General features: G+C 30.6%; 2 protein-coding genes across 3 annotated transcripts in view; both read left to right on the forward strand.

Annotated features, from left to right (window-relative positions):
• LOC142319194 (uncharacterized protein C18orf63-like) overlaps window positions 1-3497 on the forward strand; it is a 48593-nt gene extending 45096 nt beyond the window's left edge. For both annotated transcript variants that reach the window (XM_075356187.1, XM_075356188.1), the window contains exon 8: window positions 3239-3497. In XM_075356187.1, the coding sequence (XP_075212302.1) occupies window positions 3239-3253 (15 nt within the window). In that variant the 3' untranslated portion in view covers window positions 3254-3497. The remainder of the gene's footprint in view (window positions 1-3238) is intronic.
• A 92-nt stretch (window positions 3498-3589) lies between these two features.
• LOC142319942 (uncharacterized) overlaps window positions 3590-25876 on the forward strand; it is a 32513-nt gene continuing 10226 nt past the window's right edge. The window contains exons 1-4 of the mRNA XM_075357619.1: window positions 3590-3631; window positions 3858-4235; window positions 7537-7758; window positions 14812-14937. Coding sequence (XP_075213734.1) covers window positions 3590-3631; window positions 3858-4235; window positions 7537-7758; window positions 14812-14937 — 768 coding nt within the window. The remainder of the gene's footprint in view (window positions 3632-3857; window positions 4236-7536; window positions 7759-14811; window positions 14938-25876) is intronic.

Raw genomic sequence — 25876 nt, forward strand, 5'->3', positions numbered from 1 at the left:
TTTTCAGAATTTTTTCAATTCAGTTTTTCTGAGTGATTTTGAAAAGGGTCTCGCTTCCGTAGGTGACTTCTGGCTGTACTACAGTTTTATAATGTTTAAGTTTTGTTTTAGCAGAAAGGCATTTTTTGTTATATGTTGACCAAGTTAATTTTTGGGATTTAATCATTTTATTTGTCCTGTTTTGCCATGTCACTTTTTCATTTAAATTATAAGTTATTATTTCCCCTAGATATTTAAATTGTTTTACTATTTTAATTTTCTGATTGTTTACCGTAATGTGCTCTATTACCAGAGGATCTATGGCCATTAGTTCAGTTTTTTCGAAAGAGATATGAAGCCCTATCTTTTGTGCTAGGTTTTGAAGGCTCATGATTTGTGTTTTGGCTTCTTGAATATTATTTGCTAAAAGAGCGAGGTCATCTGCAAATCCTAGGCAATTTAGTGTGATGGAGTTTTTCTTAGTACCCATTTTTATATTTTTGGGATTTATTTCATACCATTTTCTCATGACAAATTCGAGGGCGCAGTTAAAAGGGAGTGGTGAGAGGCCGTCTCCTTGCCTCAATCCAGTTTTTATGTAGAAGGGTTGAGAGTTCAGCTCTGAATTTCACTCTGGACTGGGTATTGGTTAAAGTTAATTTTATCATGTTTACGAGTTTAGGGTGAAGGCCCAGGTTTCTCAGAATATTCAGCATGGATGGTCGGTGTATACAATCATAGGCCCTTTTAAAGTCGACGAAGGTGATTATTAGTTGTGTTTTCCGTCTTTTATATAAGTCCATCATAAGTTTTAGGGATATTATTTGCTCCGGGCAACCTCTCCATGGCCTAAATCCCCCTTGGTATTCCCCAAGTTCCAGTTCAAGTTGGTCTTTACATCGGTTGTATATGATTCTCGACAGGGTTTTGTATGTGCAATCCAGGAGAGATATGCCTCTGTAGTTTTCCGGATTAGTTTTATCCCCTTTTTTTATGTAATGGATGAATGAGGGCTGTGGTCTAGTGTTCTGGAAGTTTTTCTTCGTTCCATATTTTCACGAGGCATAGATGTAGGGAAGTTTTGACTGAATAAACTGATGAGTGTTTCCAGAGTTCTGCGAAAAGCTGGTCTTCTCCGCTTGCTTTGTAGTTTTTTATTTCATTTAAGGCTGCGAGAACTTCTTGAATTGTTGGCGGGTTGATATTTACTGGTGAAGTTTTAACTGGAGTTTCAGTGTCAATCTCAAAAAGCTCTGGGGGGTCGTCACAGTTGAGGAGTCTATTGAAGGTTTCTGCCAAAATTTCAGCATTTTCTTTATTGGTGTGGGCCATATTTCCTTTTTTTCCTCTCAGCATAAGGGTGGGTGGTTCATATCTTTGAAGAGCCTGACCAAAAATTTTATAATAGTCTCGGAAGTTAGTTTTCTTGGAACTTTCTTCTATTTGCTGAATCAAGTTTTTTTGGGCTTGTCGTTTCGTTCCTCTTATAATTTTCTGAGTTATTTTCCTTTGTTTGGTGAATTCATGGTTAGATTCTTCAGTTTTCTGGGTTTGGTGGTTGATCCAAGCCCGGTGTCGGTCTTTGACTGCTTTGTCACATTCTTCATTCCACCATTGGTGTTTTTTTCTTGGGTTTATAGGGGCTAGTTCTTCAGCTATTTCTTTCAGTTGGGATGTCAGTTCTTTTAAATTATTAGATAATTTGATTTTTTTTGTTGTTTCTTCAAAGATGACATTGTTTATTAATTTATGTGGATCATAAGCTCTTTTGTTTTTAGGTTGGGATTTTTTCTTTTTATGCGGGGTGAATTTTATTTTAACTTTAATTAAGTAATGGTCCGATCCAGTATCTGTTCCTCTCAAGACTTTTACATTATAAATCTCCTTGTGATAATTCCGGTCCATGCAAACATGATCGAGTTGCCATTCCCCTTTTTTCCAATCTGGGTGTTTCCAAGTCTTCAATTTGTTTGGTTTTCTCATAAAATAGGTGGATTTTGAGATCATATTATGGTTTCTGCAAAATTCGACAAGTCTTTGGCCGTTCTTGTTAGTTTTCTTTTGGGCAGGCCATTTTCCGATAATATTAAGATATCTTCGTTCTTTACCAAGTTGGGCATTAAAGTCCCCTATTAAAATCTTGGTGTGGGTCTTATTTATGTTGTTTGCAGTTTGGTCAAGAAGTTCCCAGAATTTGTCCATCTCTTCTCTATCTTTTTTAAGATTGTTTTTGTCATTGGTGGGAGCATGGACATTTATTATGGTGTAGAATTTATTGGCTGATTTTAGGGTTAAGGTTGAAATCCTGGGGGAGTAAGACATAAATTCTACGACTGAGTCAATTATTTTAAGATTGATTGCAAATCCTGTTCCGAACTGTGGGCAATTCTTCATCACACGTTTCCCGGGGATTCCTTTGTAAATTCTGTAACCCTGAGATTCAAACGCCTCTCGATCGGTGTTTCTCATTTCTTGAAGTCCTGCGATTAGGATATTTTGTTTGTCCATTATGTCTGTTAGAGTTTTTTGTTTGCTGGGTTGAGTTAGAGAATTAATGTTGTGAGTGGCAATGTAGTTTATTTGCTTGTGTCTTATCCTCAATTTTGAAGTTGTGTTGTTTTTGGGTGTTTCCAAACGCTCCGATTCATTGTTATCTTTTAAGCAGCTGCCCACCGGATCCGAGTGCAGCCTTGGATTTTTTCTTAAAAGACCTTCCATATTTGACTTTCAAAGGCAAGTCAGCCTTGGGTGGGAATAAATTCCCGAGTTACAACTCTGGATGTGATCCAGAGAGGTGATTCCGATTTAGTTCACCAGTAGAAATCTCCACGTTTCTAACTGGTTATCCAGACGAACCAACGTGGAGGCGCAAACCGATTTTCTTAATTGAGATTTTAAGTATGGAGAAAGTTTAAATCGGTTCCGGAATTATTTCGTCCTAACTTATATATATATATATATATATATATTATTCTGTATTAAAGATCAGTATTTGTCAGCAATATTTTGTTGTTTTTTTTTTTTTAAATACTGTATTTACTAATTTAATATATTTTTTTTAACTATTGAGATTTTGATTAAACAATATAATAATTTTCTATCAACATACACTGTCATACTGGCTGTATTATGACTGTCAGTTTTAATGACATACTGATGCTAGTTTCTTGATATTTATTATAAGCATTATATTTAAAAAGCAAATTTTTAATTGTTAAGCATTTCTACAGAATTGTAAAACAAATTTTTACTTTTACAGGATGGAAATCTGTAAAGATTTACAGGATTGTAAAGAATCTGTTCCATTTTAGTATTTCATTTCCTTTTATGTATCCTACATTTTTCTTTCTCTTTATTATCTTCTTATATTTTTTTTATCTTTAAAAAGGGAAAGTTTTTAAAACTTAAATTTAAACAATGAAATTTTAATTGTTAGTCATTTTGTTTTATTGTTTCTAAAACAGAGCATTAAATTAAACTATAACAAAAGCAGTTTTTATGAGCCTCAAAATCAAAAGTTGTATGCAATTCAATGCTTCAATGTTTAAAATTTATTATTAAATTATTTACAAATTTAATCATATTCGTGATTGTATTGACCATACTACTGATGCATACATTTTTTTTAAATAGCACTACATTTAAGATTATAGTAAATTTTAAAACTTCTTAAATTCACTAAAGAATTAAGTAAGGTCATATTTGATTATTAAATAAGAAGAATTGTATGTAATGTTTTTACATTATTTAAGATACTGATCATTCTAGTTCACTATGACTTACAAATAATTTATATTTGGCACTGTAAAAAATAATCATAGTAGTTAGATATAGTTAAAGCAGTAATATTTATTTTTTTATTTAAATTTAAATCTTAGATTTCAGAAAACCCTGATATTATTTCCTCTGTTCCATTGGGAAATCTTACCCGTTTACATCCTATATTCCTTTCTAACAACAGTAATAATTCCAGTGGCAATAGTAGCAATAATAATAATAATAAGCCAGTAGCAAGTAAAGAAGAAGAATCAAAAAAGAAAATAAATGCAGTACAGATCAGTTGGCCTGCCAATACTACAGCTACCACTTCAGTTACATCCACTGTTATTACTTCAAATTCTACATCTAGTATTTCTGTATCTCAATGCTATCAGTATGCTTCATCTTCAACATTATCTACTTCATCATCAGTGACACGTAGCAGTACACAACTACCGGAACAGTACCGAAATGTTTTTAATAATTTGGATAAAAAGGTAAGATCATTTTGCCTATTATAAATAAATAATGTATATATTTATTTAAAACCTGGTATTATAGTTTAAAAACTGTTTTTACTAATATTACTATAAATTTTGAGAGCTTTGTTATTGCAGTTTGGTTTTATTTAATTGTATTAATAAAGTTAAACTTCAAAAAATTGTAGGCAAGTTCCATTAAAATCTGTACTACTGCTGTTATGTGATGGAAAAAATGTAACTATTAGAATTGGTACAGATTAGTGTAAATGGACTTGTTTAATTTTGCCTTTTTTCAAGGACAACCTAAATCTCTTATTTTTTGATGTTCTTGGAAAATATTGTTTTTTTTTTGTTTTTTTTAATTAAAAAAATATTTTGTTTTGAATAGAGAATGAATATCTCAGAATTTCAGATATATTTAATGAAGGGTGCTAACAATCCGAAGGTATTCAGGTGGATGGCAGTACTCAAATTTTTCATAAAATAAAGTTTTTATTACACTACAGGTTTAAGGCTACTACAGATACAACATACAAACGAAACAAACTGAATTTCTATTATACAAATATTTTTCATTAAAGGAGGTTAAAGATAGATTGTCCTGAATCACTTAAAATAAATGGAGTTGTTTAATTGTCCTATGAGAAAAAGAAATTATTTGAATATTGCAATATTTGTGTCTAGTTACTGCAGTATTTGGGGATTGCTGGAGATTAGAAAGCAGAATACCAAAGAGGATCTCAAAATTCTTTGGCATCATTATAATTCTTATTTCTCCTTTGAAGTAGTAAATAAATATTAAGTTTCTTATTAATTGTATATTTGTTACTTACAGTAACTGGATTACATTTTAGTATGATAAAAAAAATAATTATTATTTATTTACGTTATATGTAAGGTCTGTTCATAGAATTACATGTACTATGTACAAAATTGTGTTGTGGATACATTATTATTCCTGTTATTGTAACTTCACAATTTAATGAAAATATTCTTTATTATAATTGTATTTGTTTTGAAAAAAAAAATGGTTAGAATACATCCACTTTTAATAATTTTTATTTTAAAGGAGCTGGATGTTAAGAGAACCTAGAAGGAAGGCAGTTTAAATTGTACACCACTGAGATTTTTTTATCAGAATCTAGAAGAGAGAACGTTTTTAAAAAGATTGATTAGAATGTAACAATATTTTAATTTTCATTGGTGAAAGATTAGGGGAATTAAAGGCCTAAAGAGCAAAAGAGATTTCAAAATTCTCTATTATATTGTGTTTTTTACTTTTCCTTGGAAGCAGAAAACAGTTTGAAAAACAAAATTGAAAATCATATCATTTCAGTTATTGTGTTAATTGAGGGAGACTAAAAGATTATTAAGGGCAGTCTGGAGGCAAGAAAGTATGAATAAAGAGAGCTGAACCGTTTGAACATTACTATGTTTATTTTTACCGGAGGGTATAAGTTAATTTGTAAAAGAGTGGTTTGAATACACCAATATTTAATTTTCATGTATTAAGAAAAGATAATGGAGGAGGATTGATCATCTTGGATGCCATTAAATTTCTTGCTTGTACCTAAAGATTATCACCATAATATAACCACCAATCATCCAATTACTCTTTAACCTATCCTTATTACTCTTAATTATTTCTTTTTTTATTACTGTTACTATTCATTTAGCCTTTCCTTTATTCCCACCTTTCAAATTCTTCCAATTTTTTTCTCCTTTTTCTTGATATTACATATTTCGCATGCATATATAGCGTTTCATTTTAATCACCCCAGGTGATTTTCTCGTAAACTACGCACGATACAAAAAAATGACATAAAAAAAGTTAATGAGATTGGAGAGGGACATCTCATGGTGACATTGTATTTGACCTTGACTGTATTTCAAGTTTAACATAATTTTTTTCAAATGGAATGACTATTTTTGACCCCACCAAAAGAGCAAAAAATATGTAGTCACATATACGATTTTGGATCTTTTTTGAAGGTTATATGGCTAACAATCAGAGATAGTGTTATACAGGTAATAGTATTATACGAGTTAAATGTTTTTGAAGGTCATACAATAATCCTGAAATATTTATATTCCAGGCCATTTATCTTGCAAACTATGGGAAAGAGCATAAAAATGACTTTACACTATCTCATCACTTTCCTCAAATGAGTAGATCAGAGTTTGCTTAACCTTCAGTTTCAAAGGAGTTCCAGAATGGTTTTCATTTATTGATGTGTTGAAGTTTTACAAACCCTTTCATGTTTAATCATCACAAGCAGTATGATTCAGAAAAACTGGAAAACTCTCATCAACCTCTATATCTAATCGATAAGAAGTAACTTAAGTAAAGGATAATAATTGATAACCAAGTAAGTAAGTAAACAGTATGATGAAATTCATCAACCGCTTACTCATACATCAAGAAACATTATGGTCATTTCAAATTCTTGCTTTTTCTTATCATTTTCAGACATAATAGGGGAATTCGTCTGGGGCAAATCTTTTTTGTATCTAAGATGTTCATAAACAATTTTGCATAGGAGAGCCCTTGAAATCAAGGAAATGAACTGTGTTGTGTAATCATCAATATCACATTGCCACTCCTTACAAGTTTCACTGTGCATTTTTTCAAACATTCAGTTACAAGATAGTGTAATTTTTCTTGAACATTTACTCTTCCTTCGTCAAACATAGTATGTTCGTTAAACATACTTTTCTCACACTTTATTAATTGATAACAGCTTTATTAAACACTTTTTTTATTTACTCGTAAATTTCTACATGTTGATTTTTTGTATTTAAAAAACAGACCATGCTTTAAATTTCACATTTGTGAATATTCATTCTATTTTTCAAACATTTCAAAATAAAAACAAAAAAAATGGTAGTCATTTTATATTCATAAAATCGCCTCAAACTAAGTAACACACAGGAAACTTTCATCATTATTAAGAGTCATTTGTACAAAATTTTTGTATTTTTTTTAGATGACTGTCTTTCAAAAAATAAATAAAATATAATAATACATTTAGTAATAAATATTCAGAAAAAGATAAATTAATTAATATAGGATATAAATAAAGGGAATAAATATAGGATTAATTAAAAAAATAAATAGCCTTTTATCATATTTTCTTATATTGCTAATATCCTTTAATATAATATATAATATCCTTTGTTTCCTGATATGATAGCCATTAAACATTCAAGATAATATTTGGTAAGTAAATCATTAATATTTTCTGTCTTGGTAGATTTAGTATTCTCAATGTTCTTTCTTAATGTAGAGCTCAAATGAATTTTTTTTAATTATTAGAAAAGTAATGAACAGTTCAGGAAGCCAACACAAGTATTTCATAATTACAACTCAGAATTAAATTCTGCAGAAAATTTGTCTCGTCCAAAGCTTGCACCAATTTTTTATCCTCGGCCTAGATCAGCAGTGAAACCAGCAGCCACTGTGACATCATCTTACTTTAATTCACAGTTAACTGCCAAATCAAATGAAACTATATCATTATCTCAGTATTCACAACAGGTATGAACTTTAATTAAATATTTAATATTATAATCGTTTTTATATTTGTAATCATAACCTACATTTTTTTAATCTTAATTCCTGCCAAATATTCGTTAAGAATTATGATTTATAAAGTAAATGGACTTCCAAAATTCATATTTCCTTTGCTATGTATAAAGCATCTACATGCTTATTACATATATCCATATGTATTTTTATAGATCACAATAACTGGTGACCCCCTATACAAAGTGAGTCCAAGTTCTGTTTACAAGGCGAAGAGAGCTACCTCCCTCTCAGAGGGGCATGGCCTAGGAGCATAGGGTTGGTTGCACTGCATTCCCAAGACTTTTACATTCAGTTGCAGCAATGGTTCCATGAAGTACAGATCAGTGTCCATTAATGGCAAAGGTGTTCTTTAAAAGTGGTGATTCCACAATGGAAATTATGAATGCACTTCAACATTCATCATCACAGGATTATTCCTCCAAGGCCAAACATATTGAATTCAGTAAACACATTTGGAACAAGTGGTCCTTAATAAAAAAAAAACCCTGAAGGACAAACCACCAAAAATGTGGAACGTGCACTAAACAGTGGAAGCAAGCCCATGGTAACCAGTACATAAAGTAGTTGCACTCAACATATCTTACACACCTGTTCACAAAATTTTAATCAAGGACCTCGGTTTCTACTCATACAAAATATTATGTTTACTCACCAACTGCTGTCACAGGTGTTGATTGTTAGTTGAAGATGTGGCTATTTTAACAAGCAACTATATATTTATTTTTTTATTGTATGTTTTACAAAAACTTTTATGAAAATTAAAGAAAAAGATTTGAATTTTTATTTATAAAATAAAGAAGATAAGGCTTATTCTTGATGTTGCTAATTGCAAAAGACATGCATGTCATTTTTCTGTAGGACTACTGTCGGAAAATGGGTGTCATTGTTTTCCAAAGGTTTAAAATTCTGCCAAGCATTTGAAGAGTTAACATCTCACCTTGTTGATGAATTAATATTCAATCCTATTTAAAACTTAATTGTTCAGATATCAAGATTAAGAAATGTAGGATGTTCCAAAATTAATATTGGGGTTTTAAAGATATATATATATATATAATATTTCTCAAGTTTCACATACATTGATTAATTATACATGAAATGAAGGAAAGAATAACAGTTTTAGCTGCGCGCAGTAAGTTCATAAACAGTTTCCTGTTCATTCCGCTTAAAAATTTAAAAGCGGTAGTAACAAAGATGGCGATCCCGCAACGGAAAGCGTTCTGTGTTTTGCAGTTTGCAAAGTGTGAATCTGTAATTACCGTTCAACGTGCTTTCCGTTTGAAGTTCCGTTGTGATCCCCCAAGTGACAATAACATTCGTAGATGGTATAAACAATTTGAAACCACTGGCTGTATTTGTAAAGGGAAGAGTACAGGACGACCGAGTCTGTCCGAAAACAATGTTGAACGTGTAAGAGAGTTTTTTGTACGTAGTCCAAGGATATCCGTTAGGAAGGCTAGCCGCGAATTAGCAGTTCCAGTGACGTCTTTGTGGAGGGTATGTTGATGTATAAATTAATTAATACCCATTATTATTAAAATATATTGTTTTAATAACAGTAATGTAACCAACATTACACCACTGCATGGTTTGTTTGTTTTAATAAGTTAGTATACTTTTAATATGCAGTTTAATTAATTGAATTTAATCACGATTGAGGATGCCCCCGGGATCCCGCGAAAATACTGTCAATAAAATAAAGGTAGATATGACTTATATCAGTATTCTGTACTAAGTGGTTTATGTTCTAGAATTTAAAATGTAAATAATTATGAAATATATATATATACATACACACACACACACACACACACATATATATATATATATATATATATAAATATATACGTAATAGCATTTCTGTCACTGTGCATATTTAAACTAGTCCACTTTAAATTTGCAAATTATTTTGGGATTAATTAATACTAATCATTTTGAAAAAAGTCCACTCAAAATGATTAAAAAGTAAGGTAAATAAATATTTAGTAGAAAAGTATAAAAATCTTCCCTGGGATTTTTATTTACAACTATTTTAAATATGTTTTATTTTGTAGTTAAGATTCCATTTTTCAAAGATTAAGGTTAATTATACATTTTGAATCCAGTGAATCAATAAAATATACATAAACAATATTTTTACAATATTAATTTATTAATATTTTAGAATTAATATTAATTTCATCTTTTCCTGTGGTACCAGGCACTGATTGTAATCTTTTCTGTTATTTATTGTTTGATAAGCACTAACATAATAATAATAATAATAATAATAATACCTTAGTTGCCAGTAACAGTATTAGTAACAATAACATCTCTGTTAGTTTAGCATCTCCTTTTTCAACTAACTTCTTGTATACTTAATATGAGTTTTCCATTTCACTAGGCCATTTATCATCTAATCAGTGTGTCCTACCTCTTAGTTGGGTCAACCAACAGACTTGTTTGCTGACTCACCTGATCTGGAACTAAACAACATGCTGTGGTTTTGTTATCAAGATTAGCTTTCGTAATTTTTTCCATGGTGTAGCCAAAAGGACCAATTTTTCTTTGGTTTTGATCTACACATTCCTTCATTTGCTTAGACTTGCATATTTCCTTATTGATAATTTTACATCTTTTGCCCCCCTTTTGGTAGTTGGTGAGGTCAGACCTTTTCACCCTCCAGCCAGATCAGGGAAGCACCCTTATCTTACCTTTAGACAGAGATTGAATTTTTTATTTATTATTTTCACTTTATTCATTAGTAAACTAGTGATATCAGTGAAATGATATCACTCAAAGCTAGTTCTTAAGTTTTAATCCTTGTTTTAGTGTTAATTTTTAACAGTTTGTTAGGTTTTATACATTTAGGGTAATATTGAATTTTTGATGTGATAACTCCCTCTAAAGATATCTGTGGTAAAATTCTTTTTTCAGAAAATAGAAGTGATTACCTTGTAAGGTCCATGTTCAGGGATACTTAATTCAGAATTGTGTCCAATAGGAAATGATGATTATAATGTCAACTTATTGAATGGAATTCAATATATATTATAATATTATGCATTAGACTATAAATGTAATATTTTTAATTCAGTACATAGTGTATTTCTAAATTAGTTTAAAACTAAACCTTTAAAAATGAACAAAATAAATAACTCACAGAAATTTTTGATACAACACTGAATTCAGTATATCTTCAAGTTTCAGTTACAAATTTGCAATATCTCCTCCCAAATCCTATGAAACATGTCTTGATCTATGGTGGCAGCTGTTTGTCTTATCTGGTGCTGCAGCTTGTTGACATTTACTGGAAGCTGAGGAACAAATACTCTTTAATGTAACCTCATACAGAGAAGTCCATTGGAGTTAAATCAGCGATCATGATCAGTGATCATGATAGTTAGTATTAATGATTTGTTTGATATTGATAATTTATTTAATAGGATTCTATGATGTGCTCATGTTACTGTAATTCTTGATGAGATTAAAATAATTGTGTTTAATAGGGGAACTTTGTTTAATAGGGGAACTTCTAACGGGTTAAATGGTTTGATAGATTTTGGTGGTCAATTTATTCCGATTTCAATTGATGGTGCTAGTCTTGAGTGAAAGAATATTCAGAAAAATGATACGAAGAATATTATTTCTGAGATAATGAATATAATTATTCCTATTTTTATTAGTGATTTTACTTTGTTTGTATGGTTTCCTTGAAATGTTGCTTCTCGTGTGATGTCTCGTCATCATAATATTATTATTATTGTTGATAAGGTTAATCCTAATATTATTAAGTTATATTCCTTTGTTTGAGTTCATTTTACAGTTCCTGTTAATATTGTTATTACGTTTATAGATAACATAATTGGCCATGGTCTTTTTGTTACTATGTGAAATGGATGATTTTTTTTCATAAGGTACTTCTCTAGAATAAAGAGTTACAAGTGTGGCAAATACGTATGCTTGAATTATTGAAATTGCTGTTTCAAATGCTGTTAAGGTTATTTGAATTGGTATAATGAATACTAAGATTTTAATGGATGATGTGTTTCCTAATAGGGTTATTAAACAATTTTTAAGTTGTTCAAACATTTTTTTTAAGTTGTTCCACCTCATTCAATCAAAGTTGGCACTTTGCTATTGAGTTATGTGAAAACTGCACTGCTGGTAATGTACAGTTATGAAAACTGTTGGTATTGTGGTGGTGCGCCATCTTGCTGGAAAATGAATTCTGTTTCCATATCCTATTGTAATTATGCCATTAAATAATTTTCAAGCATGTCAAGTTATGATATGCCAGTTATAGTTGACCCAACAAAAAAGAAAGGACCGTAAATTATGTGACAGCTTACAGCACAAAAAAAAATTTACCTTAGGCTAGTCCTGTACATTTTTGATGTGGATTTCGCTCACTCCCATATCTTAACATTATGTCAGTTCATTTCCTGCTGGTATGGCAGGTTGCTTCATCACTGAACACAATTTTATTAAGATAATTATCTTCAGTCCCAATTTTGTTTAATGTGTTTACACAAAATCAGTTTGTTTTCTTTATCATCTTACCTCAAAACTTGTATCAGTTATAATTTGTAGGGTTTAAATGACAGTTAATAACACAATACCCTCTACTATATACCTCTCTACTATATACTATAACCATAGGAATATTCAATTTTATGCTGGTGTGTTCTGCTAATTTACCTGGACTGCGAATGAATGTCTGCCACACTTGTTCAATTACTACTTCAGAAACTTAAGTTCTACCTTGACCTGGCGTCCTATGTGATGCACAACCTGTTTCAGTGAACTGATTGTGCCATGCAATAAAAGACAGTCTTTAAGGTGGTTACTTCAATATTAGTCATGAATTGTCTGAATAGCAATAGCTGATTTGAATTTATGAAACTATAAACAACACTGAGCATGCTCTGCACCGCTGTATGACTCCTTGATGACTGATGGAATTACCCATCTGCTCGTGCCAACATCGGGAACACATTAGTTCCTGTGTTGTGTTAGAAATGAAACTTGAAGATATACTGTATTCAGTGATGTATGGAAGAAATCTGCATGTTATTTACTTTTTTCATTATTAAAGGTTACTTTCCTATAACTACTTTAAAAATATCCTGTTTATATATAGTTTTGTTAAGTCTTTAGAGTTAGTATGGATTATATTGGTATTCGGATTACATGGATTTGAATACTAGATCGTGGATACCGGTGCTCTTTGGTGGTTGGGTTTCAATTAACCACACATCTCAGGAATGGTCGAACTGAGAATGTACAAGACTACACTTCATTTACACTCATACATATCATCCTCATTCATCCTCTGAAGAATTATCTAAACTGTAGTTACCGGAGGCTAAACAGGAAAAAAAAGAAAGGTATTCGGATGAAATGATGAAACCATATTCTTATAGGATAGTTTAATTTAATTTTGTCACATTAGACACACGTAAAATACTATACAAAACAAGTCACATTAGAATAAGAGAATGCATGACCGCACCGGACGGGATTCTTCACTAGAATGGAATTATGAAACTGACTCGCAGGCCAGCGCTAGTATACTAGATTGCAGCACTAGCTGACTCAAACTAGGAGTGGAACAATGGGTGATTCAAAGAAACGGGAAATTTAAAAAATTAAATAACGTTAATGAAAAATTTTTTAGAAAATGAATTTTATTTCATGTAATTGTACAAATGTTGCCATTTTAGTTTATTTTTTAAAGATGACATCTTGCAGGTGACCTCCTCTTCAACGTAAACACTCACAAAGTCTCTTCGTTTAATTGTTCATGGTTTGACGTAACATCTCAACTGGAATGTGCAATTGTGTTTCTTACCTGTTCATTAAATTTAAGAAGAAGAATTTTTACCATAATCAGAGTGGAATGCTAAGAATTTTCTCAGATTCATCCCTATTTCATAGAATCACACTTTACCAACCCCACTTGTGGAGTGGTAATATATATTTGTTTCATTTGCAGATCCTAGGTTCAAATCCTTCTAAGACTGTAATTTTTCATATACTGCCAATTTATATATCATATTCCCATGCAGAAACCTTGAGTCAGTCATGCAGAATTAATCATTTAACAAAACATAACATGATAAATAGAGTAGTAATTACTGGTCAAGATTTTTGTGTGATTAAATTTGTATATGAAATCCTTAAGAGACAATCAATTTATGTTTACTATTGTATGTAAGGATAAAGTTTAGTTATTACCAAACTTAATTTTCCTTTAACACTAAGCACTTTTTCTTATTTTTACCCAACTCCTTGTTCTAATAACAAATGTGTCTTTGTCTTGATAGCAAAGTCAATGTGAATTTTTGCTTGTTGCTTTGATTGCTGGTTCATTTGTTGAGCATTTTTTGTGGTCCAAAGAGATGAGAAAGAAGAAAGAAAATAAATGGAGCAGAAACATACATCAAACTCAGTGAAGCACAATATAATAAAAGGGAGGATTTCATTGTCTGTTTATTGTCTTATTCAGTAAATATTTAATTCCTTATATTTTCATGCATTTTAGAAATTGTTCCATTTAGCCCTTCAATTGAAGGGTAAAGAGGAAAATAATGCATTAGTTTTCTGTTTTATCTTAGATAAAAGAATGTATTATATATTATTTATAACACTATAGTAAATGCTGTAATAGGTTCCTGGTAAGGCAGTAAACTTCTTTTACAAGAAGTCAACCCTTTAATCTGATGGTTCCACAATTAGAATAAATATAGAATGTCTCAAGGAGTAGAATTCTGAAAAATTGTAGTGTATAGAGTAAGGATAAAATATCGATGGCTAAAGCACATTTTGTAAACTAATTCTTGTCAGTCACTCTGGTTAAACAATGTTGGGTACAGTTTCCCTGTAACTTGTTAACTTGTTCTTTATTTACTGCCATAGTGATTCACATTTTTTATTTTATTCATAATGCATTTTATTTTATTAAAAATCATGCTTATGCCTAATGATGTAATCATTTTTTGTATTTATGTGTGTTTTTAGATTTTATCAAAGCCAACTCCATTCATGAGTAATTCACTTCATCATGGTTCATCTGCAAAAGAAACATCTATTACAATGTCATCATTGTTAAAGAGAGAAACGTGTTCAATGAAAACTTATGAAAGTGTAAGTAATATATATAAAAATAAAATTCTATGAGCATGGAATGTTAGAAATCTAAAAAAGGTTGGTAGGTTAGAAAATTTAAAGAGGGAAATGGATAGATTAAATGTAGATGTAGTAGGAATTAGTGAGAAGAGGAAAATGACTTTTAGTCAGGTGATTTTAGAATAATTAACACAGCTTCGAATAAAGGGAGGTAGGAGTAGGTTTTGTAATGAACAAGATGATAGGGTAGAGTATTTCAAAATGCATATTGACAGAATTGTTAATTGTTGACAGTATTAAATCAAAATCTAAGCCGACAATGATCATTAATATATATATATATCTACAAGTACCCATGATGATGATGAGGCAGAGTGTGTATATGAAGAAATTGACAAAACAATTAAACACATAAAAGGGGATGAAAATCTAATCATAGTTGGAGATTGGAATGCAAGAATTGGAAAAGTCAAGGAAGGAAATATTGTGGGTGAATATGAGCTGGGCAAAAGAAATGAAAGAGGGGACCAACTTAAATAGAGCTTTGCACAAAGTATAATTTAGTAATTGCAAACACCCAGTTTAAAAATTATAATAGAAGAATATACACTTGGAAAAAGCCAGGTGATACTGCTAGGTATCAGAAAGATTATCATGGTTAAGCAAAGATTTAGAAATCAACTTGTTGACTGCAAAGCGTACCCAGGAGCAGACATTGGTGGTGACCATAATTTAGTGATAATGAAATGTAAATTGGGGTTTAAAAACCTGAAGAAAAAGTGTCAGATGAATCTGTGGAATTTAGAGAAGCTTGAGGAAGAGGAGGTAAAGAAGATTTCTGAAGAAAACATTGCAAGAGGTCTGAGTAAAAAAACTAAGGTAGAAAATGTAGAAGAAGAATGGAAGAATTTTAAAAAGGAAATTCTTAAATCAGCAGAAGCGAACTTCAAAGAAGAGAAATGATTAAGGAGGTAGAAGAATTTTGTTATTTAGGAAGTAGAATTACTAAAGGTGGGCGAAGTAGAAGCGATATAAAATGCCAAATAACATAGGCGAAACAAGCCTTCAGTCAGAAATATAATTTTTTTACATCAAAAATTATTTAAATGTCAGGAAAAGATTTTTGAAAGTATATGTTTAGAGCGTAGCTTTATATAAAAGTGAAACTTATACGATCGTAGTACCTGAGAAGAAAAGATTGGAAGTTTTTGAAATGTGGTGCTATAGGAGAATGTTAAAAATCAGTTGGGTGGATAAAGTGATAAATGAAGAGGTGTTGCAGCAAATCGATGAAGAAAGAAGCATTTGGAAAAATATAGTTAAAAGAAGAGACAGACTTATAGGCCACATATTAAGGCATCCTGGAATAGTCACTTTAATATTGGAGGGACAGGTAGAAGGAAAAAATTGTACAGGCAAGCAATGTTTGGAATATGTAAAACAAATTGTTAGGGATGTAGGATGTAGGGGGTATACCGAAATGAAAAGACTAGCACTAGAGGGAATCTTGGAGAGGTGCAAGAAACCAGTCAAATGGCGTAAGACAAAAAAATAATTATAAAAATTTTAAGTGCACATTTATTTAATTGATTGTATTAATATAACTTCATGGACACACTCATGAAATCTGGGTAGCAGGAATATTTTAATTATCTTGATTTGGAGTGACTTGAGATCAAAATCACTGATAGCAAAGTAAGCTGCACTTAACTATTTCTAAACATATTGATTTTATTTACAACTTATTTTTTTAATCAAATTAAGAGTACACTAACTTGACATAAAAGTTAAAAAAAATTAAGTTTGAAGAAAATGGATATTACACTATCTTAACAAATTTAAAATGGTTTGGCCATGAATTAGATCTTGATATATCCCTTCTAATTTGAGTTGATCTAAGTGGTTCACTTCCTTGATATCATGTTAGCAGTGAATTGTTGTAAAATAACCTTAATTAAAAATATAAAAAAAAATATTTTTTTTTAATTGTTGAAAAAAACTAAGTTTGCAGCGATAAACTAATTATGTAGCTCAATAACTCTTTTGTAATTAAAACCAGGTAATTATCACTAGTAAAATTTTGGTAACCATATTTTTGTTCTAATTAAGTAGGTCCCATTAACTTAAATCAAGTTAGCTGTTCCTTCAAAAATTGAATAGTTTTGCACATTTAATTTATATGGTTAATTGCTCCAACAGTGTGATTTATGAATTTTGAAATAGTCCCACCAACTTGATGTATGTAAAAACTGCTACTGAAAATGCAACTAAAGAACTTTTAACTGAAATTTCAAAATTAATGTTATTAAATTCCATCATATTTAGTGTTGATTATCAAGCATATCTTCTTCACCTATACTTTTACAAAAATTTATTAGAGAATGCTACAATTTTATTGCTAAAACTTTGAATAAAGCTATAGTATGCAAATGAAAAACCCTCCCACCCGACTATTGGCAACAAAACTGTTTCAGCATGCTTAAAGAGTTATTTAGGGAAATTAAGCAAAAATTACACTAGTCATCACAAGATTTGTATCTAACATGTTACATAAGTTTTCTCACTGTAATTTGGGTGCTGATTTCAATTATGGTATTAAAACTTTGTTACCATATAAAGGTCTTGCTTAAATCACAAATTTGTAGTGTTTTTTTTTTTTAATAATAAACTCATTTTTATCAACTTCTGGTTACAATTAAGTGTAGGATTAGTTATCTGAATTTTTACTTTTAAACAATACACATACATGCTTAATAAAAATAAATAAATATACATACTGTATCATGAGAAATAAACATACAAACATGTCTGTTGTTGCTTACTGTAGAGCTACTGCCGAAACAATAAGTGTTTTGCTATATTTTTATCAATTCTTTATAATGTAAAAGTGATTTTTCTCATTTTTATGTGCTACAACATGGCTTCTGCAAACGTTTGTGGATGTTCAAATCATCTAGACACTTTCTCTTATGTGTGATAAAATTTACATCTAAATCTCAAAGAAAGATTATTTCTGATTTGATAAAAACAGCTTATAGATTTTATTTTGATTGTGCACTCAGGGATCAAGATAAAATCTGGACGCATATTATTTTCATATCATGCTCAGTAACTATTTTGTTGAATAGTGTTACTTTAACCTTCAAAGGCCTAATAGCTTAAAGGGTGTCTTGAGTGAAAGAGCAAGACAGAAATCCATATCTTAGCATGCATGCTTGCTACAAATAAAATAATATTGCTAAGAAGAGATGTATTTTTATTCAGTTTTTCTTAAATGTCCACAATATGTAGTTTAATAAAAAGCGAATTGGTGACAAAAGTCACAATATCAAGCATGACATAGCAATTGAAATCAATAAAATGTTAAAATTGTTATCAAATTTTTAATTAAATATCATTAAGTATGATAAGATATATCTCAAAAGAGCAACATAACTTTCTGTAGACGAACGTAAATTGTTTTCATAATCAACTTCTTTACTGATATAATATTATGCTTGTGGTTAGAAACCTAAATATTTTCTTAAGTTTTCAACCACTGAAATTTCTTTTGTAACACTATAAAGTGTTTTGTTTTGTATTTCTCATTTTCAAAATCATTACAATTTTTTTTCTGAGTGATTTTTCCCTTTCCTTAAAAAACGTTTTGACCATACAACTGAAAACATTTGCAACACTGCTGGCCATATTCATTATGTATTAATTTTTTTCCTATGAAAATATCAAATAACATTATTTTCTTATGCTACCTGGTTTTTAACAAGTCTTGCCGATATACTGTTATATCCAATTCTCACAAGAAAATACAAAAATAATATCTAAAGGAATCTTAATAGATCGTAAATAAAGAAAATGTACATGAATTGCGTATAAGATTATGTATGTGTTGATAGTTGCACACTGGGAAAATACGGTTACCTACATATTATCTGATTTTCTCACATTAATCTCCGTGATATTTAATCATGAAAATTTAATAAATTACAATAGCTGTAGTATAAAGCATTTGACAATTTAAATTAATTCTGAAAGCTTTGAATTAAAAATTTTTTTTATAACTTTTCACAATATTTTATATTTCTGGTAAGATTTTCAAGTGTTATTTTCTGCCCTTTTAGCATTACCACTCATAATTGGTGTGTTGCAGAGTACCTCCATTCTCAAGACTACTTTCAACAGAGTCTTCCTGAGTTGGGATCATCAAGAAATAAATAGCGATGTTAATTAAGCTTTACCCATTCACCATCCCTACTGTCATATGATCCCAACTATGGAAGACTCTGTGTTAAAACATAGTCTTGAGAATGGAGGTACTCCAAAATGGGTCAATTACGAATGTTAAAGTGCAATGCTAGGAAAGGCAGAAAATAACACTGAAATCAGTTTTTTTTTTTTTTTAATAATCACTGCTGTATGATTTATACAATTTAAATATTGTAACAAATTTCTTGAAAATAAAAAAGAAGCAGCTTCAAATTATGCATAGTATCACCTTCGTTTTCACAGACATTTAGACAAATGTGCAACTCTGGTCATGCATGACAGCATGACCAGAGTTGCACAAGCATGGCTGGAACTACACGTAAAAAGCATTTATTCATTGGATTGAAAAATATTTTTCACTGATTTATTTGTATTAGAAAATATTTGACTTGCAAATATTTCTCTGCAAAGTAAGCAACCCCCATGGCAGTGAGATAGTATCTCAATCTCTATTCTGGAAGGTGCCAATGTTGAATCCCAGTCAGGCTTGGCTTTTTAATATCATACAATATTGAATTTCATACATACATTCATGCACAAGCTTTAAGTATCATAAATATAGTGATAAAAGAATTTTAGTATATGTACATGCATAGTTTTTATAAAAATATGTAAGTTAACTTCAGTTAAATCAGTATATAATCAGTATATTCACTATAAAATCATTATTATAGTGGTTGCAATGAAAGATGGGGCTTATATTTCAGTTAAAAAAAAACACAATAAAAATAAAAGTATCATCAGAAACTGCAGTTATTTTTTGCACTAACTGGATTTGGCTAATTTTAATTGTCATTCATTTGAAAATTAGGGGCGTGAAATGCAGAAACTCACGATTTTTTTACTTTTTTTGAGAGTGTTAACTTTGAATTATTATAAAATCAAAACCAATCAAGATAAAAAATGTTCTACTTTTGGAGGTAGATTAAATGATTGTTCTCAGTAAAATTATAATTAAGATTTAGTCTAAAACTACTATTAAACGTGCAGTTTAAACTTCATCTTTAGTTTCAATGAATATTTTACAGGGAAAAACATTGTTGTAATACTTGAAACAATTTGAATAAGATGACAATATTTTGAAAATAAAGTATAGAATATTAAGCTTTTAACTTAAATGGGAAAGATATGAAACGATCATTCAAAAAGTACAGTCTCAACTAGTCGCACATTCTGTTTGTTGCCATACAGACCAGCAACGTGAGGGCATTGTTTAATATCGTCTTACACTCACAGTTTTATCAGATTACTTTATACTTCATTAATATTATTAATTACAAGTTTTGCAAATACTATTAAAAATGTAAATACAGTAAAACCTCGATTATTGAAACTAAATGGGGGGAAACAGTTCGGTTACCGAAAAGTTCATATAATCGAGAAATTTTTAAAACCTTATAAAATAAAGTACTGTACTGATCAGAAAATCTCAGAAAGAGCATCTCTTAAAGCATTATTGAGTTTAGAAAATAGATATTGAGGGAGAACGAATTATTAGTACTGTGTATGGATACAGAGGCCTTTTGACTGTAAAAAATTCATTCAAATATGTGTTCTCTATTTTGTCTTACCATAAGAGACACCAAAGAGGAATTGCAAAATGATATAATGGTGCTGTACATAATTTCATAAATCTCAGTAACTATTTATTAATAAAACAAAAAAATCACAAACTTTCTCAAGTTTGGGATTTTAAACATACCTAAAAACTCAATTTGTCAACAAGTTCAAGTAGTTTAGAAGAAATAAAAAAAGTAACTGCAGTACAGTTAAGAACAAAAAAATTAATAAATAAATTTATACAGATCATTTTTACATTGCTAATCACTGTTGACAATCATTTGATGTAACACCATCTCTAGATCGTCACATACATGTTTTTTATTATTTGCTGCACTTCCCGAAGATGTAGACACATCACCTACCAGCCTCTTCTTGAAGTAGGAATTTTGGTGAAGATGTCACAATTTTTATTTTATAACAGATTGAAAAGATCTAAAGTGGGCATAAAATTTGTAAAATGAATTATCATTTGATTTCATGATAAAATCAAAAATGTCGTCAACCCAATCCCTAACATTTGACATTTTCTGTAAATTTTCTTTCTTATCACTTTTATTGCTCTCGGTATCACAGTCTTTGTTATTTTCCTGAATTGCTATCTCCTTTTCGCTAAGCTCTTACATTCTGGGATCACCTTTGTCACTGTCAAGCCAGTCTCTCGCATCATCTTCAGTCACATTCTTCCTAGCTTTTAAAATCCCATAAAATTCCTCCACTTCTAGTTGTTAAAAATTATCTCTGTTTCTGTGTTGGCAAGTATTTTTTCCAACCATTCTGAAGATTTCTAATTTTTACAGACTTCCAGGTCAATAAGAAGTTATAAACTGCAGATCTTATTTTGTAATGAATCAGTGTTTTTCAGTGTTCATTCCCCACAGGTGTCATTAATAATTTCATTACCATCCTCTTCCAAAATAACCAACACCTCATCTAAGTATTTCTTTCGGTATGCCCGTTTTGTAGCCTCTGTCACTCCCTGATCCGTTGGCTGAATAAGAGAACTTGTATTAGGCAGCAAGTAGAGACACTTAATCTTCCAGTCACTACTTTCTAATGGGTCTGGGTGAGCTGGACAATTATCTAGTAAGAGGTAATGCTTTTACGTGTTCCATAATAACTTTCAGATCTTCTGTTTGGAAACCTGTACACTTCGAGTACAAATGATTGATGAAACCAAGATGAAAAATTCCTTTGTGTAAACCATGCGTAGTAATGAATGATCATTTTACTTGTCAAAATAAGATCTTTCAGTTTTCGTGGTTTACCCAGTCTTCCAACAATTGCTGGTATTAGTCAGTGGCTACCCACTGAATTCACACACAAAAGATCAGAGGGCCTTTGCTCTGATTTTTTATGACTGGATGTGTGTTTTTAATTTTTAAGAGCCTGAGTATTTTCAGGAAGAGTTTTCCAGAATAAGCCTGCCTCTTTACCATTGTATATTTGTGAAAAAGTTTAAGGCAAGTGATGGATGGCATCCATCATATGCCTTAAAATTTTCTATTGATAATTTCTGCAAGTCTCTCAGACCAGCTTTAGTTCTTATGCCGAATTGGAACTTCTGCGTACCTTTGCTGTAGATACTTAGAATCAGAGTCTAGATTCACATTTCCAGTGGTTTTTAAAGTTTTACAGGTTTAAAGGTTTTTTTATTACGCGAATCCATTTTTAGGAAAACAGCTTTTATTTTTTCCCAGCTAGATCTCATACCTGAAATGCTGCTATTTTCTCCTATTTCATATTCAGTCATTATACTTTTAGACAATGCCCCACAAGCTAGACTTTAGATAATTTTATATTTTTTGGCTAAAGTAAGGACAACACTCTTTGTTCTGTCACACATTTTAAATAAAAAAATGAAACATGGTTCAACAAAATACAGTCTTGAGTATTGAAAATTTGTTCTTTATCACATGCAATAAAATAGTAAAAAAAGTCACTTTAAATTTAAAACTTGAATTGCACACCAGTAACATTAAATCACATAACCTTGTGAACTGTATACATGTACAAATACAGTTTATAAAGATACTGTATATATGATATAGATAAAAAAGCGTGTGCAAATTTTACACAGAATATAATATGATGTGTCCTCAATATCACAAATAAGAGGTTACTGGCTGACTTAAGATTGATTGTTAGCCAGTCCATAATGAACTTAGGAATCATCAAACAAAAAAACCCATTTCTTATCGCTTTTCATTTCCTATTACAAAATGTTTGTTTGCAGAGATAATTTAAACAGAATTTGTTTATTAAAACCCATACCTACATGATTTTTTTTTTCATGAAGATTAGGCATACACAAATTATAAACACAGTACAGTTTTTGTGGTGGCCTATGTCATGTCATTTCTGAGAATTAAAAGGAAACAGCAGTATGTACTGTATTATTTTATAGCTCTGTTAAATAAAGAGCAATAAAGCATCATTCAAAATCTAATATGCACAGCAGCATGGTATTATGAGTAGGTATATTTTTATTTTTACTACTATTCACAATATTTCTGTCAAAGACTCAACTGTATAAAAAGAATCACAGAATACAAAAAGCCATTAGAATCATATCAGTAAACATTATACTGTTTATTTTAAAACTGAAATTTGAAAAATGTGTAACTGCTTGCACAATATTTTTTTTTTTTATTTTCGTCCGATCACTACAGATCACATTTACATAGTTTTGATTTCTTTTTCTTTTCCCAAAAGGTTTTCATTCTTTTACTCTGTTGTTGTCACCTTTCTTCTGTCCATCTATTTAGGTTTATACCTTTCTTTTTATTTCTTTCTGGAAACTTACATTCTCAAATCACTTTTCTAAATTTTTAAACGAGTTGGTCTTTGTGGCTGTGTTTAAGTAGAAATTAAATATTTGTTTCGTCAATCTTTGGTTGTTTTGTTTGCATAAATAATACTATAATAACTTTATACAGGGTCCTGCATATAAACCTGACGATTTTTGAGGGATAGTAATTAAACTGTGTTTCATACTATTAAAACATTTAATATATCAAATTAAAGATCAATTTTTGCAATTTATAGTGAATTACTTACATAGATTTTTTTTTTATTTGAATATTATGTCATTACTCCTCAACACACTCACTTAACCTCATTCTAAAATTTGGCATTGCTTGCTCAATCATCACTTGTGGAACTGCTTCAATTTTTCGTTGAATGGCCTCCTTTTGTTCTGCAATTGACTGTGGTCGACTACTGAAGACTTGATGTTTGAGATACCTCCACAGAAAAAATCACAAACAGCCAGATCAGGTGAACTATCAGGCCAAGGAATGTCGCCAAATTGGGAAATAAAACATCCAGGAAAGGTTTCTCACAGAACATCCATTCCAATTCTTGCCGTATGGGCAGTGGCACCATCCTATTGAAACCAAATTTCACGTCCTTGAAAGTCATTCAGTTTTGGTCGCAGAAATTCATTCAACGTGTTTATGTATTGATGAGATGTTACTGTTAACTCTGCGATTTAACTCCTCAAAAAAATACGGGCCAATTATGCCGAACTTTGAAACCGCACACCACACTGTAACATATTGACTGTGAAGTGGTTTTTCAAGAATTTGCCATGGATTATGCGTAGCCCAATAACAGTAATTTTGTTTATTCACAAATCCTGACAGATAAAAATGTGTCTCATCACTTAAAAGAATAATGACATCCTGGTGGACATTTTCAAGGATGACCACCTTTAAAGCAGACGATGTGTTCCTAGAATTCTTCACCCACAACATCGTATTCCTACCAGGAACAGACGCGTGTTGATTTAAATTGAAATGTCTGCAAAATAAATGCTGTGTTACAATAACCGAGTCATTGTAGGCACAAAATAGGCTTCAATCACAAATGCTCATTGTTCACCCAACCATGACATACTGGCTACTAAAATAGCATGAATAGACCTGTCTATGTACAACACCTCCCGCCTTCTCATTGACACTGGTGCCTATATAACTATAAATAAAACTAATCTTATTTTCCAGGTTAAGTCCCCTATTTTTTCTGTATGTTTGTAAATTTCTTTTTCAATTTGTAAATTCCATCTTCATCTTTTGGTCCATAAATTTTCCTTAAAATCCTTTTTCTACTTTTGTTATTGCTTGTTCTGAAAAAAATTGCATAGTCGAACCAATCACATTTAGAGAAAAAAATTGTTACCTGGATTTTAATAAGTGGGGTAAAGGGGCTTATAATAAACGTAAAAAAAATAAATGTGTGACCAGAGGTGGTGGAGTGGTGGTTTGGGGGTTTCAAAACAAATTTTGAAAATGCAAAATTTGTAGATCATGCAAAAATCTACAACTTGTAGAGATCATTAGCATAACTTCAAAATTGTTGAGAAAAAAGCGAAAAATCTTTCTTTTTTGTTTTTTATTTTTCATTTTTACAAAAATAATTTAATTTTGATGAAACTTGGTGAAAGTATACCTCTCTATGTCTTAAATAATCACAGATATTTTTTATGTCAACTTTCGCCGGAAATTGCAATAATACCATTTTTCAACCCTCCACAACCCCCTCTAACGCTTTATTTTTTTATGTTTATTATAAGCCCCTATAATTACAGGTGCTTATAATATATTACAGGGGCTTATGGATATCCAGTTATAAAAGTCCAGGTAACAATTTTTTCCCCTCTCTGAGTTATTGTCATATCAGAGTATGACATTCTACCCCATACAGTTCTTCTTCTGGTAGGACTATTGTTTTATGGTGCCTCAATTTGGGAAGTTTTTATTGTAAATGTTCTTCATGGGCTAAGAGACAGTTTCCATTTTTCATGCTGTATTTTTCATCCCATTTTTTTTAACTATATTGTTATGATTTCTCCCAAATTTTTGAACTCTACTTATTTCATTGTTGTCAAAAATTTTAAGGGTTTGAGTTCTGTTCTCTTTGTCATCGAGAAACCAATTAATTTTTTCATAAAAAATTTGAAGACCGAATTTGCTTTCACATTTGCTTAGTTTTTGAATTTTGATTTAATAAGCCTCATTGGCAAAAATTACAATATCACCTGCAAAATGTCAAAATCTTGTGTACTTATGAATTTAGTTTTAATGCCTATTTTTTGTTTTCATATGTTTAACTCGTGTACGTTTAACTTTTT

The sequence above is a fragment of the Lycorma delicatula genome, chromosome 2 (genome assembly GCF_047948215.1).
Source record: "Lycorma delicatula isolate Av1 chromosome 2, ASM4794821v1, whole genome shotgun sequence".
Taxonomy (NCBI): domain Eukaryota; kingdom Metazoa; phylum Arthropoda; class Insecta; order Hemiptera; family Fulgoridae; genus Lycorma; species Lycorma delicatula.